Source organism: Lolium rigidum, chromosome 2, assembly GCF_022539505.1.
Source record: "Lolium rigidum isolate FL_2022 chromosome 2, APGP_CSIRO_Lrig_0.1, whole genome shotgun sequence".
NCBI classification, from domain to species: Eukaryota; Viridiplantae; Streptophyta; class Magnoliopsida; order Poales; family Poaceae; genus Lolium; species Lolium rigidum.
In genome coordinates this window covers 158,097,087-158,113,003 of record NC_061509.1, presented here as the reverse complement: position 1 = coordinate 158,113,003, position 15,917 = coordinate 158,097,087, and the positions used below count along the sequence as shown (strand labels likewise).

Sequence of the window (15,917 nt, the reverse complement as noted above, 5' to 3'; positions counted from 1 at the left end):
GCTGGCATATCGCTGTAGATTGAACACCTGGCACACCATGGCTGCCAAAACGTGGTCGGGTGATGCTATCGTGGCCTCGTGGGGAATACAAGATTATTTTTCCCGTTTCTCAATCCATGACAACGTTCCTCATACCCAGGAGTTCATGAAAAACCATGAGACTAGCCACAATAAAAGTATCATAAGTAGTATCATGCATGCCATATTGGTATGAGGTGAAAGATGGAAGTGGTATCATAATATGATACCGTATCATAGCACGTAAAACTAGAAAACTTACTGGCAAACACATCATTAGTTGGTGTGCCACATCAGGTTTTTACCAATAAATTTACATTGAGATTCTACAAAACATTAAATATGATGATACTATGATATAATCTTATGATACTATGCATTATAGGGTAGTATCATAAACTAGTATCATGTGCATGATACTAGTGTATGATACTTTAAGCGTCACCACCAACAGAAATAAATGATACTCACACCGAGGCCAAAAACCCTTGAGCTCCTCATGAACCGGTTTTAAGTTTTAACCATCCAAAAAATGTAGGTTCCAGAAAGAACGTAATATATCTAATGTGCCAATTGGTTATACCCCTGTAACAAAGGAAACTAACTAGAGTACATGATTTCATACAATTTTGCAAACGGGAAAAACCCCGTGGGTAAAAAGGGCTTTTCTATGTGTTATGCCCTACGTTACATTCACCTTATTTATCTTCATTGCCCCCGCAGTGAATCAAAATTAGATGCTCTTGGTGGTTTGTCTTGTCTGGTTTTTGTGCTAGCAGCATTCTGCAACTTCTGAAAAAACTGAGGATGCCAGAAGCTTCAGGTATGAATATTTCAGCAGTAATAAGCCTTAAAATGTTACTGGGTTGTGTCGACGGGTAGTTGGAACTATAAAAAAATCATGGCCAAAATGAATGCTTCTACTGCATATGTCTTCTCACTGATCCCGCAAGCTCTGCACAAGAAGACAATACCATTAGATAAACGACGTATCATAGTACTATAGGGATACCATTCCAGCTAAATGCGAGTAGGACCCTAGGGAGAACATAACTATTTTGAAGGATAAACTACAATCAGAGTTGTAACTGAAGGCTCTGGTTGGTTAGAATGTTGAGGATCTGGCCTCATGGGTTCAACATTCATCTCTCTTCCAACAGGAATTTGCACCTACCCATTTTTAGTGTTTACTTCTAGGGCAAGTATGCAGTTGCTTTCTCTTATAGAAATCTACTAATTCCAAGAGTATTCTGCAATTTGCTTCGAGAAAGCCACAGCAATGCGCAAACAGAGCCGTTGAAATCCGCTAGTTTGTTCTGGTTCAGTTCAACTAAAAATGGTCAATGTGGGCAACTTATTTACATATATACACAGGTACCCTAGGAGTTCAAACTGGGACACATGCCTCTTAGAGTCATAAGTCTTATAGTGGTGTGAAAGGAAATTACTCTACGGATCTGCCCCTTTGGCATATTCATCTGCTTAATGTTTCTAGGATAGCATTTCACTGGACTATCACGCACATCCACTGAACTCTGATATTCTCAAAACAGACTATGCTAACGGACTTAGTATTCAACTATTTAGATGTGCAATTTTCACGAACAACGTAACATACATGATTTTTGTTGCAAAGTATATCCCAGGTCATGGCAAGTACTACTTACCAGGCCAAGAGCTTCTGCAGCGGTTTTGACATTACCAGCAGTGCAAACGCTCCTGTATAGAGATAGAAGGTGAACCCTCTCTGAAACTTCCAAGTTCTTTTTTAGTCCACCAGCAACCATTTCCATTTCTGCCTGCAGGAGACAAGAAAAAGGAGCTTGCATGACTCATGTTTTTTCTCACCAATAGGAGGATAAATTTGCAGTAACAATATTGCAAAATGCCACAAGAATTGAGTCCTAGGGTTTTTAAATTCAGGTTACATGCATAGTGCGAGAGAGTAGTGATCAGCAAATAGCATTTATTTTCGTGAAAGCAAGTTAGCCCAAACAAAATATTACCGGTGGAAATAATATCATGCCACCAGTGATCATGACACCTAATATTCATGCCAGAGACATGCAATCACCAAGGGGAACCTGTTTAAGGCCTCAAGGTCACACTGCAGCCTACCATAGACCCAGCAGGACAAACCATGGAAAAACATGGAAACTCAACTGGGCTTTCTTCCTCAGCTCACACGAAAAAAGTTTAACTTGGTCTCAGAGTTACTACATTTGTTTCCCTTGGATTTACATGTTGCCAAAACATATAGCACGATGTAGGCCACTTGCACAACACAATGCGGACCGATGAATCACAAGTTCACAACTCTTAAGAAGCCAAGGAATGAAATGGATTGAAAGAAGAAAATAGTAGCACCGGAAAAAAAAATTGGCAAACTAAAAAGCAAAATACATACCGAATTTTCTTCTGGAGGGAATACATTATGAATTCTACAGATCTTCACAAGCTCATCTAGTGCCTCTGTTCTTTTTCCCTGAATCTCCAAAGCCTGAGGGCAATGTATAGATATAATCAACATGACTGATATGTATGTAAGATCATAGACAAGTCTAAAACCCTAGGTAAATCCATACCCAGCATTGCAAGAGGCATGCTCGAGTGCGAGCAGCAACTGATGCACAAATAAGTGTGGCAGCACGGAACTTATCCAGCCCAATACTAATAGCAAGACCAGCGAGAAAATTTCTTGGATTCTCTCCATTGATTTGTGCCACTCCCATGTCTTCTGCTGTTCTTTAGTACAAAGGAAAATATCAGGACCATGCAGATCATGTAGGCAATAAAATTAAAATAACTATTTAAGAAAAAATAAGTAAAACTACAAGTTCTTCTATAGCAGATAGTTGCCAGGAAGAGCTGAAAGAATATGTGATGTGAAACCCAAAAAAGTTGAGCTGAAACAAAACACACCTGCTGCAATCATCAAGAACAAAGCCTGTTGTTGCCCTATAGAAAGAATCACGTGCATTCTCTGTGTCAAATGAGACGTTAACACCTGATATTTTGCACAACTGCCTTAGCTGCATTTAAAAAAACAAGGCATGGTTAAGCAACCGCAAAAAGGCATGTTGGAAACTGTAACCTTATTTATTCCAACAATATTTCTGATGCACAAAAGACTGGAGTGCTTATCTGACACAGATAAACCTTCAATCATTGGAAAATAATATTTGCAATAAGGTATTTCAGAAATGCCTGTACAGTGCATAGGGAACAGAAGGAAGAACCAGAAAAAAGAGACTAAGGAAGCTGATCCAGCCAGCCTTGGAGAGGAGCTGCAACCTCCTCTTTCATCCTAAAGGAGAGAAGAAAGAGATATCTTTTCAAAGAGAATAGACCAAGAAGCTATGCTAGGGTTATTTTTCCTGCAATTACATGCATATATGCCAGGCTGCAGTTCCCGGCTTCTAGCTTCTGGAGACAAGCTGAAGCTGGCATATCAAACTCTACAGGTTCCACCAATGTTAAAGCCAGAGCCATACAAGCTGGATGTGCATTTGTATAGGTAGCTTCACCATCTCCTAACTTCTACCAGAACTGTAAGACTAGATTCTTCCAGGATTGGCTTTTAAAGCTCAAAATTTGAAGCCAGTCAACCAACTGGGAATAAGATCTAGCAAGAAATAGATGCTAACAACACAATCCAACGGAAGGGATTGAAATCCATAATGTTGCAATATTAAACAGTTAGAACATAATCTACAGGACCAGGCCATCTTATCAGGATGCAAATTTAGCTTATGTCTCTGAATGCTGACCTACTTTTCCATTAAAAATGCTGACCCTTGCCTACTACAGAAACTATATAACAATAAGAACATGCCAGCCTCAAATTCAAGGAAAGGAGGTGATAAAAACTGGAAAGTTAATAATGCCATAATGTTAACAGGTAGAAAGACTAACTTGAATTGCATCGTCATATCTATAATCCCTCCCTGCAATCCTATTGTCAATGATTGCTGGAACATGGAAAAATTTAAAGATATGAGAAATGAAGCACTGTGAAAGTTCTCAGGGGTATTATTAGATGCCCTACATTACCTGCCAAAGAAAGAGGACAACACAATTAGACTATTAGATATCTAGCACTTTGCACCCTGTCCTGTCATGATAAAGAAAGTGGTAACCAAAGTACGATAAGACGTAATGTGGTCTTCTCATGAACAGTCTCAATCTCAAGATCCATATTTGCAGTTTGGACTACCAAAATGAAGACGAAAAAGTTCCATGTATGCATTAAGAAAAAGGAAAAAATGAGACATGGGTGGCTTAGTCAGTGTTACTGGCATGGGTGGCTGTTTTTTGGGCCAGCCACACATGCCTCATTTTGGTTGAACAATAAACAGTGTTACTGGCATCCTCAGCAGGCATTCCAAATGATATACACTTGTACTATTTACGAAAAGAATAAATGAACCAGGATGTTCATGATAATCCTATTCTTTGATCGATACACTTATTTTACTATGTGCAAGCTGGTTAGGTTCAACATGAATTACAAAGTTCATTACTATCCTCTTTTTTGATTGATAAGCTTATTTTATATGCAATCTGGTTAGGTTCAATATTCCTATTGACTACATATGTAAACAGGAAACCAAACAAAATTAGTTTCAGAAATTTACAGGCATTCACCTCGGACCAATCTATTGGCCAATCTCGTCCACTTGTCCGCTTCCTGCCCCAGGTCCACCACCTCCGTTCCCATCTCCGGCCACCATTCTGGGAGCCTTGCCTGTGGCTCCCTCCTCCTGACCTTCCTTGCTGGCTCCTGGACGCGGCTGGCCGGAGGTAGCACGGGCGACGACTTAGCAACCACCACCTCCTTCCCTCCCAAGCTCCGGTCCCTTTTCGTCACCACAGGTTCGCCCTCCGGCCCATCCCACCAGCTCCGGCCCCATAGCTGGCGCCAGGCCCGAAAGACCAGCCCCAGCAGCGCCCACGCTGCGGCGGAGAGGGCGAGGGACCAGAGCAGGGCGGAGGCGGCGAAGCGTAGCGACGAGCGGCGGAAGGTGAGGACCACGCGGTCCCCGCCGACGTCGCGGACGGAGGAGCGGAGGTCGCCGTAGGCCTCGTCGGCCTCCGCGGCGAGGCGCTGGAGACGCAGCTCTACGCGGCGGCGGAGACGCCAGAGCTCTGCCTCTAGGGCTCCCAGGTCGTCTCCGGGGGCGAGGACGGGGGTGGGGACGGGGGCGGGGGCGGCGGGCTTGCTGCCGGAGCGGAAGGGGCTAGGGTTTGCGCCGCGGAAGCGCCGGGCGAAGGCAAAGGTCGTGGCTTTCCGGCGGCTGCGTGGTAAGTGGCACTGCAGGAGCGGCGTGAGAGACGGGAAAGATGTAGAGGCGGTCGCCGGCGAGGCGGCGGCGGTGGCTAAGGCCATGGCATGGGGTTGTGTGGGAGGAGGGAACTTGGAAGGGGTTTGGGGAGGTTGGTGTTTCATTGACGTGGCAGAGGAAAAGGATTGGCTAGCTGACAGTGATTTTTCGAGGGTACGGAATTAGTGGACGGAATTTCTTAGACTGCTCATAGTGGGAGTAACATAGGTAGTAACATCACACATATCAAAACATTTTGATGACATGGCATATTAATAAATGAAGAAAGAGAGTGAGGTGGTAACTAGCTATGTTACCATAACATCACACATCTCAAAGCAATATGAGTCTACAACATAATTAATAATACATTGCATGACACCACATCTAAGTTACTGCCACTATGAAGGTAGTAACTTAGACTAGTAACATATGTTATGTTACTAGTCTAAGTTACTTTCCACTATGAGTAGTCTTAAGGGCATGTACAACGCTCTGATATCAGCCTTCTCTTAACCATGACACGTAGGACGTTTCGTAACGTGGAGCAGAGAGAGAACGTAGAATCGCGCGAGCCTTCCCTTCCGTAAGAGATCATCTCTTGCTAAGGAGGAGAAGGCATACTTTCGCGGTGTACGTCTTGCCCTCTCCTATCCTCGCGCTTTCCGAATCCCGTGCTCCGAAAACTAATTTCGTCATCTGGCGTGAATTATTTTTGATTGGCGCGCCAAATTCTTGTTCTCCCAGCGCCGAATCCTTCTCTCTCGATGGCATATATCCACACCCAATCGAGGAACGAGAAACCAAACCCTACCGCCGCCACTACCATCAGCAACGGAAATCCATCTGAGCCACCACTTCTCCGGCCATGTCTCGCAGGCAGCAAGCTCGGAATGAAGTACCTTCGTCTCCGCACATTCGTGGATACACTTCTCCACCCCCGGTGCCCGTGTTTCCTCCCCGCACGGCCGGACTATGCCGGATCCGACTCGGCCGCCTCCAAAGTTTGGTGGGGCGGGGCGGCCGCTAGTGACCCCAATCTTGTTTCTCCAACGGATTGGTAAGTCGGGCCCTTCTCCTTGTACTTCTCTCGAATGGATCTTCTCTTCATCTTTATTATCTGGTTGATCTGATGATGCACGGTGGTCCTAATTTTATGGCTAAGTGAATCAATATGCTGCAATCTGCACTCTCGAATTTGTAAGCTTTATTAGATGGGATGGGTTGCTCGGCCGGAGGATTAGAAAATACTAGATTCGTATTACAGAGCAAAATGATAGGAAGCATCGAATTTTCTTAGTCTATGTACAGGTATCTTCCACATAGTTATCTTTGCTTCAGACCTCTAGTTAATGTACAATTTTAAAATCCTTTTGTACAGTTAGATGATCTGCAAAGAGAATTGCACATTCATTTTGCTGGGATTCATCAACAATTGACCCTGAAGCTCCTCCCCTCTAATTATAGTGTGAAGCGAATACAAAATTATATGTAGATTCATAAGTATTGGAAAGCTATAAATTACAGTACTTTCACACCTACGCATAGAATCCTAACTTTCTAACCAAACCATATAGTTATTTTTCTGGGTAAATAGTTATCTTCCCCTAACTATTTATATTTAAGTAAAGATAATGCTGGTAATAAATTGTTAATCAATGCAGAACTAGTTTTTTTTCTCTCTCATAGTGTTATCATGTATTATTTTAACATTTCAATGTTTGTCCTTGTCTAGGGTAAATGATGTTCATCCACCAGAAGGTTATGTGAATCTTTTACAAACTCCTCGCTAGTTTCCCTTTTCCACATCAAATTCCTAGCCATCCGGATATGCCACAAAACTACAATTTTGTTGGTAGTTCTGCACAACACACTCCATTAGTAGCAGCACATCCATCTGGTACCAAAAAGACCCAAAAGAAAGCATCGAATAAGCGTGCACATTCTAGGAGTATTAATCTTACTTGAACAAAGATTAACAAAGGTTACGACCTTACTTGAACAGGATCTGTTCTATAGGATCGTACCGTTGCATCCTTGACTAAAAAAAGATTAACAAAGGTTTTATTCTCCAATGTAGATGAGTGCTTGGCTGAGTAACTCAAATGATGCTATCAGTGGAAACTACAAGAAGAATGATCAGTATTGGGATGTTGTGACTGCTGAGTACAATAGCAACACGTCTGACACCACTCGAAAAAGGCAAATGAAGCAATGCATGAGCCGTTGGCATAAAGTAAACAAAATTGTAAATGATTTCCATGCTGTTTATATATAGATAAGTCAGGTATATTCTAGTGGACAGAGTGAAGCTGATTTGATGACAAAGGTCCAAAGGAAGTATGAAAAGGACCATGGGCCGTTTCTGCATAAGGATACTTGGGAGGCATGTAAAAAATTTCCGAAGTGGCACGCTTACAATGCGAAATGCACGGATCAAAGAAACGTGATGTGGCTGATCCGGGAGATGTGGGGGTTAAGTTATCCGCTATACAAACCGATGACATTCCACGTCCTTCTATGGGGGTCAAAAAGGCTAAAGCTGAAAGAGATGGCAAAGGAAAGAATAAGCAGGTGTCAAAGGATATGGAAGAGCTTGATAGGTATATTGAAGCTCGGGAAGAAGCTAGCAAAAATCGCACTGCAGGTGCTAGAAGTACAAAAACGTATTTCACAGGATAAGGTTGAGGCATCACGGCTCGCCCTAGAGGCAGCAAAGGAGAACAAGGAGGCAAAGACAAAAGCCAAAATGCTAGAGCAATACACTAAACTCCCGACACATGACACTAGCGGGATGCCTGATGATATGAAAGCTGAGCATTTGAAGGCAATTTCATTAATGCGGGAAACATTATGGGGGAAAACTCATCAAAGTTGAAAGGTAAGCATTAATACCAAAAAGGCTATATAGATTAAAGTCATGTACTAGCTGCTGAGTTTGCATAAATATTGTGTTTTGTAGTGCTGGCTCTTGACTTCATGTCCGCTGGAAACTTCGGCGCAACTGTTGGTGCTGGACTACCTGTCGTGTGTCTCCACAAGTTTCAAATGATTTACGCATGGTTTTTATATTCGTGTTCGTCTTAGAGTATAAATTGAACGCACATGAATTATTATACTGTATGAGGTTTCTGTTGCCTTTCTTAATATTATACTGTACTTGTTTTGGTTTCAAACTTGGAGTATGTGTGTGTCTCAAGGAAATTGATAGAGTTTTCATTGTTTCAAATTGGCAATACGTGCACGTGTCTCATGGAAAGTCTTATTTTGAGTTGTTTTGGATCTGAACTGTGTTTCACGAGTTGTATTTATCTCAGAACTTGGGCTACTAGTGTGCCGTGTATGTCAAGGACTTCAAGTCCGATTTTTCAACTGCATGTATCCTTGCTTTTCACGTCAGATATGCTATATATATATATACATGAAACCCACCCCTGAATAGATCTTACACGCCAAAATACAACTTATGTTTGCAATCTACATAGGCTATGTCTCAATCAGGCGACAGCTCCTCTGATGATTTTGACAAGTTTTTTACACAACTTATGTTTGCAATCTTCTGGAAGGTTCGTGGCGAAATAGGCCCCTGGGTCTTCGTTTCGTCCAATTCCGAGAATATTTCGGTACTAGGATTTCTGAAACCAAAAACAGCAGAAAACAGGAACTGGCACTTCGGCATCTTGTTAATAGGTTAGTTCCAGAAAATGCACGAATATGACATAAAGTGTGCATAAAACATGTAGGTATCATCAATAATATGGCATAGAACATAAGAAATTATCGATACGTCGTATCAACCATTTCCATCCGTGTCTTCGCCTACCATGAAAAGTATTTGATCACCGGTCCTCCAATAATATGCACTCTATACTACGCAGCACTTGGTGCCATTCTTGTTGGATTGGTTACTTATTCATGCATGATACCCACTCACCTGTTTTAGACCTTCCAGCTATTTTCATGTAATCTTTGTGTGATGACACTTAAGTCTCATCTAAAACCACCATTGTTCCCTTTTGCTTCCTAATGCTACCATATCAATGTAGCGATACAAACGATAACGAATGGCAAGGGCAAGTTGGCAAGGCCGACCAAGGTGGAGTTGAACTGCCTGATGAGGAGGTTGTTGGCGATCCGCAATGCCTAGATGATGCATCATCGAACAACCGAAGATTCAGAGATGGTGAAATTTCGTACAACTGAAAATTATGAACAGCCACCTGGTTGAAATGGTGGAGGAAATAACACATTTCAAGAATAGTTACTTCTTCACATGGTTAACTAGAACTATGTTTGTTGCTTTATTTATAAAGCGGGAAGAAAGCATGTTTTGAGAAATAGGAGCTCTGTTTGTGTTGAAGGAATGGTCATTATCATGCCCTGGTCAATGAGGAGCGTAAAGTACAAAAAGATATGAGAGTACCTCGGCGGCAACTAGGAAATGAAGGCTGAGATCACATAAAGATATACTCAAGGCCAGCTTTCACACATAAGAAAAAGACACAAGGGCAGAGTGGCAGCAAATGGTGCAACTCGATGCAATGCAACATTGTTCTCCTTTATGCAAGTGTGCAAGGATGTAGGTATCATGCATGAATAAGTAACATTATATTGATATGGTAGCATTGATAAGTGAGTGGGTATCATGCATTAATATGGTAGCATTTTGGGTGTGAATAAGAGCTCTAGGCATGTTTTACACATGATTTTTCCTGAATGCCAAGGAAATTGAACTATTTCTAAAATCCTATTTATGAAACTTACTGAAGTCAAGATCTAGCCATGCGCCAACAACAGTTCACAATATGAATTATGAAAGAGCGGACTGAGATTTTATAGGTGTCACGCCATTTCAGAAGCTGATAGAGTTCATGCTTGGAAACTACGATTTCAAACCTATACAGAACTTAACTTCCATCATGACAACAAATCATTTGGTAGAACAGACATACTATAAAAGTAGGTCGTATGAAAGCTGATTAGCTTCAGCATGCACCCCACACACTAACATCACACAAAGATTTCAACAACACACAATTTCATTGGATAGAAACTGAACAAGAGTAACTAAAGACTACATACATACTACAATAAATCTTTGGATTCAATAAAATTATGACCGGGCATTAAACATGCTCCATCATCTGCGTTCATGGTAACTTGAGGGAGACATCATTTGCATGCATCTATAGAGATGGACTTTATCGAGAAAAGAAATCTATAGATGGATGAGAGATGACAACACGAAAGCACTAGCAAAGGGTGGCAAGCGGTTATCTCCGTAAGCCGGGGGAAGCATTATTTAGTTGCAAATTAGATTAATTTGTTTTTTTTAATACGAAGTTTTGACTATGAAGCAAGAAGGATGATCGGGTGTTGATTTGCAACCTAAGGGCATGTCCAACGCGGCGACCCATCGCGCGCCCGCACGTCTGGATGGGTCCAGCTGGACAAAAACGCGGCCCAACGCAGCGACGCACCGCAAATGCGGATGGCCGCGGCGTCCGGAACGATGCAAACCCGGCCCAAATCTGGGCCGTGGATGGCACGCGGCGTCCTCGCGTGTCCGCCTGGTCCGCGTGGCTGGCCCAGCTGTCGGTGCCCCAGTCCTATTAAATGTGGACTGGGGGAGGGGGACTGTCCCTATCCAGTCCCCACTCTCCACTCCGGCCACACGCACGAGCGACCTAGAGCTTCCGCGCCGCCATTGCCCCGCAGGGCCTGACGTGGGCATAACCCTTCGGGTACTCGACATTGCCATACCCGGTGCAAACTATGAAGCTGGACCAGCACAAGGACTCGACGAGCTGGACCTGCACGCGTCTCAACTTGGACTACAAGGAAAGAAGACTCCAACACGAATCCTACTAGGACTCTTGTAAACCTAGCTTGGCTGATATATAAAGCCAGGCAGGGGCACCCCTTAGGGACACAATCAGAAACATAGATCATAGAGGCGACTCGCCTAGACATCGCAACCCGCGAACTAGAACTAGACTAGATCCAACAACTCCGCTTATGGCGGCCCCCTGTACACATATATTCATATAGTGGATTGCTAGCAGGACGTAGCGATCCTCCACTGTGGGGACGTGAACCTGGGTACGTCGTGTACTGCCTCACTCCCGGAACTTCCATCGTCGTCTTTCTCTAAAACCCAAGCCCCTCATGGTGGGCATTGCCGAGGAACCGCCTCGTCAATTAGCGCCGTCTGTGGGAATCGTGGCGATCGGATTTCGTCATCCAGGCGAGATTTTCTTTCGTTATCAACTTTCGTCAGATCGTTTTGGGCTCGACATCAACACTGCCCTCGTGTTTACGGGAGACATTGAAGAGCTCTGGCGGCGGCCAGATCGTACACTGCTGTGAAGAAAAAAAAAACAAGTGCAACCAATAGTACGCTGCTGTCAAAGAAAAAAACCCAACGAGCGAGAGGCACCACGTGATCATGCTCCTTGGGTTGAAGGCTCTTTTTTCTATGGAATTCAATGCTGAGTTTGGAACGCATAGCTGATGTATCAGTATCACATGCGAATACAGATTAGCTTGACCGGTCGGTTGATGCAACTCCATTGATAATAGCGATTTCGCTGCTGCGTCGGTATGAGCGGACTCAGCCACAATATCGACTGGAACCATCTGAGCAAACTGTCGGATGCATCTTACCGTAAGGAAAAAAAAAGGATCAACCTGCTAGTTAGAATCAGCTCCTGGAAGATCCGCCATCGCTATACTCGGGTGTTCAGCCGTCACGGATCCGCCATATCAGCTACGTTTGTCTTATCGACTACCACTCCCCTACATGGATCAAGTCATCAGGATCTCCAAAGACAAGGCGTGCAGAATCCTTTTTCAGCTGGCTGTAGTACTATCCGAAAGCTTCAAGGAAGGATCAAAGTTACACGGAAGAAAAAATCAAGTCGGCTACAAGCTAAGGGCTACCTCGCAAAATAAAAGGAAGTCATCTTCGTCGGCTACAAAGGAGGACATTGCTGATGATACGTATTTACATTCGTCTCATGTGACTCGGTCCGACACGTCCGTTCGTATCGACTGCTTTTGGCCTAACAACGTTTGACTTCAACAAACACGCCATCCTCATCCGACAAAAAATTACCAGTTTTTGCGCCGTAATATGACTGCAGATCGGAACAAGTTTCAACTGTTTCACCATGCACTGTCGTCATGCTCGGGGCTCGCTCGTCCATCACGGACTTGATATATTCGGGAGCTCGCCCGTTGATGCGTGTAGTTGACACGTCCGTTGGGAACCCCAAGAGGAAGGTGTGATGTGCACAGCGGCAAGTTTCCTCAGTAAGAAACCAAGGTTTAATCGAACCAGTAGGAGTCAAGAAGCACGTTGAAGGTTGATGGCGGCGGGATGTAGTGCGGCGCAACACCAGAGATTCCGGCGCCAACGTGGAACCTGCACAACACAACCAAAGTACTTTGCCCCAACGAAACAGTGAGGTTGTCAATCTCACCGGCTTGCTGTAACAAAGGATTAACCGTATTGTGTGGAAGATGATTGTTTGCAGAGAAAACAGTAAAAACAAGTATTGCGGCAGATTTGTATTTCAGTATTAAAAGAATGGACCGGGGTCCACAGTTCACTAGAGGTGTCTCTCCCATAAGATAAAAGCATGTTGGGTGAACAAATTACGGTCGGGCAATTGACAAATAGAGAGGGCATAACAATGCACATACATGACATGATAAGTATAGTGAGATTTAATTGGGCATTACGACAAAGTACATAGACCGCCATCCAACTCGCATCTATGCCTAAAAAGTCCACCTTCGAGGTTATCGTCCGAACCCCTCCAGTATTAAGTTGCAAAGCAACGAGACAATTGCATTAAGTATGGTGCGTAATGTAATCAACAACTACATCCTCGGACATAGCGCCAATGTTTTATCCCTAGTGGCAACGAGCACAACACAACCTTAGAACTTTCTGTCACTCGTCCCGGTGTCAATGCGGGCATGAACCCACTATCGAGCATAAATACTCCCTCTTGGAGTTAAAAGTAAAAACTTGGCCGAGCCTCTACTAGAAACGGAGAGCATGCAAGATCATAAACAACACATGTATAATAACTTGATAATTAACATGACATGGTATTCTCTATCCATCGGATCCCGACAAACACAACATATAGTATTACAGATAGATGATCTTGATCATGTTAGGCAGCTCACAAGATCCAACAATGAAGCACAATGAGGAGAAGACAACCATCTAGCTACTGCTATGGACCCATAGTCCAGGGGTGAACTACTCACTCATCACTCCGCGAGCGACCATGGCGGTGTAGAGTCCTCCGGGAGATGAATCCCCTCTCCGGCAGGGTGCCGGAGGAGATCTCCGTGAATCCCCCGAGATGGAATCGGCGGCGGCGGCGTCTCGGTAAGGTTTTCCGTATCGTGGTTTTTTCGCATCGGGGGTTTCGCGACGGAGGCTTTAAGTAGGCGGAAGGGCAGAGTCGGGGGCCGGACGAGGGGCCACACCATAGGGCGGCGCGGGCCCCCCGGGCCGCGCCGCCTTGTGGTGTCGCCACCTCGTGGCCCCACTTCGTGTGTTCTTCGGTCTTCCGGAAGCTCCGTGGAAAAATAGGCCCCTGGGTCTTCGTTTCGTCCAATTCCGAGAATATTTCGTTACTAGGATTTCTGAAACCAAAAACAGCAGAAAACGAGAACTGGCACTTCGGCATCTTGTTAATAGGTTAGTTCCAGAAAATGCACGAATATGACATAAAGTGTTCATAAAACATGTAGGTATCATCAATAATATGGCATAGAACATAAGAAATTATCGATACGTCGGAGACGTATCAGGCATCCCCAAGCTTAGTTCTGCTCGTCCCGAGCAGGTAAAACGATAACAAAGATAATTTCTGAAGTGATATGCCATCATAACCTTGATCATACTATTTGTAAACATATGTAGTGGATGCGACGATCAAAACAATGGTAATGACATGAGAAAACAAGTGAATCATATAGCAAAGACTTTTCATGAATAGTACTTCAAGACAAGTATTAATAAGTCTTGCATAAGAGTTAACTCATAAAGCAATAAATCAAAGTAAAGGTATTGAAGCAACACAAAGGAAGATTAAGTTTCAGCGGTTGCTTTCAACTTGTAACATGTATATCTCATGGATAATTGTCAACATAGAGTAATATAACAAGTACAATATGCAAGTATGTAAGAATCAATGCACAGTTCACACAAGTGTTTGCTTCTTGAGGTGGAGAGAGATAGGTGAACTGACTCAACATAAAAGTAAAAAGAATGGTCCTTCAAAGAGGAAAGCATCGATTGCTATATTTGTGCTAGAGCTTTTATTTTGAAAACATGAAACAATTTTGTCAACGGTAGTAATAAAGCATATGAGTTATGTACATTATATCTTACAAGTTGCAAGTCTCATGCATAGTATACTAATAGTGCCCGCACCTTGTCCTAATTAACTTGGACTACCGGATCTTTGCAATGCACATGTTTTGACCAAGTGTCACAATGGGGTACCTCCATGCCGCCTGTACAAAGGTCTAAGGAGAAAGCTCGCATTTTGGATTTCTCGCTTTTGATTATTCTCAACTTAGACATCCATACCGGGACAACATGGACAACGAGATAATGGACTCCTCTTTAATGCATAAGCATGTGGCAACAATTATTATTCTCATATGAGATTGAGGATATATGTCCAAACTGAAACTTCCACCATGAATCATGGCTTTAGTTAGCGGCCCAAAGTTCTTCTCTAACAATATGCATGCTCCAACCATGAAGGTGGTAGATCTCTCTTACTTCGGACAAGACGAACATGCATAGCAACTCACATGATATCCAACAAAGAATAGTTGATGGCGTCCCCGTAAACATGGTTATCGCTCAACAAGCAACTTAATAAGAGATAAAGTGCATAAGTACATATTCAATACTACAATAGTTTTTAAGCTATTTGTCCCATGAGCTATATATTGCAAAGGTGAATGATGGAATTTTAAAGGTAGCACTCAAGCAATTTACTTTGGAATGGCGGATAAATACCATGTAGTAGGTAGGTATGGTGGACACAAATGGCATAGTGGTTGGCTCAAGTATTTGGGATGTATGAGAAGTATTCCCTCTCGATACAAGGTTTAGGCTAGCAAGGTTATTTGAAACAAACACAAGGATGAACGGTACAACAAAACTCACATAAAAGACATATGGTAAACATTATAAGACTTCATACCGTCTTCCTTGTTGTTCAAAACTCAATACTAGATGTTATCTAGACTCTAGAGAAACCAAATATGCAAACCAAATTAGCAAGCTCTAAGTATTTCTTCATTAATGGGTGCAAAGTATATGATGCAAGAGCTTAAACATGAGCACAACAATTGCCAAGTATCAAATTATCCAAGACATTTTAGAGTTACTACATGTAGCATTTTCCAATTCCAACCATATAACAATTTAACGAAGAAGAAACTTCGCCATGAATACTATGAGTAGAGCCTAAGGACATAATTGTCCATATGCTACAGCGGAGCGTGTCTCTCTCCCATAAAGTGAAT

The 15,917-nt window shown here is 43.1% G+C and overlaps 1 protein-coding gene and 1 long non-coding RNA gene across 2 annotated transcripts; one reads left to right on the top strand and one right to left on the bottom strand.

Annotated features, from left to right (window-relative positions):
* Positions 1–512: 512 nt before the first annotated feature.
* LOC124692493 lies at positions 513–5,428 on the bottom strand. The gene is made up of 7 exons (XM_047225881.1): positions 4,666–5,428; positions 3,934–3,989; positions 2,941–3,050; positions 2,604–2,763; positions 2,426–2,518; positions 1,686–1,817; positions 513–973 (listed from the first exon to the last, which is right to left on the bottom strand). Exons 1-7 carry the CDS (start codon positions 5,405–5,407, stop codon positions 956–958), a joined length of 1,311 nt encoding a protein of 436 aa, XP_047081837.1. The 5' UTR covers positions 5,408–5,428; the 3' UTR covers positions 513–955.
* A 2,744-nt stretch (positions 5,429–8,172) lies between these two features.
* On the top strand, positions 8,173–8,580 carry LOC124689125. Its single transcript, XR_006998719.1, has 2 exons — positions 8,173–8,223; positions 8,305–8,580. It is a non-coding gene; the product is annotated as an uncharacterized LOC124689125 (long non-coding RNA).
* Positions 8,581–15,917: the final 7,337 nt, after the last annotated feature.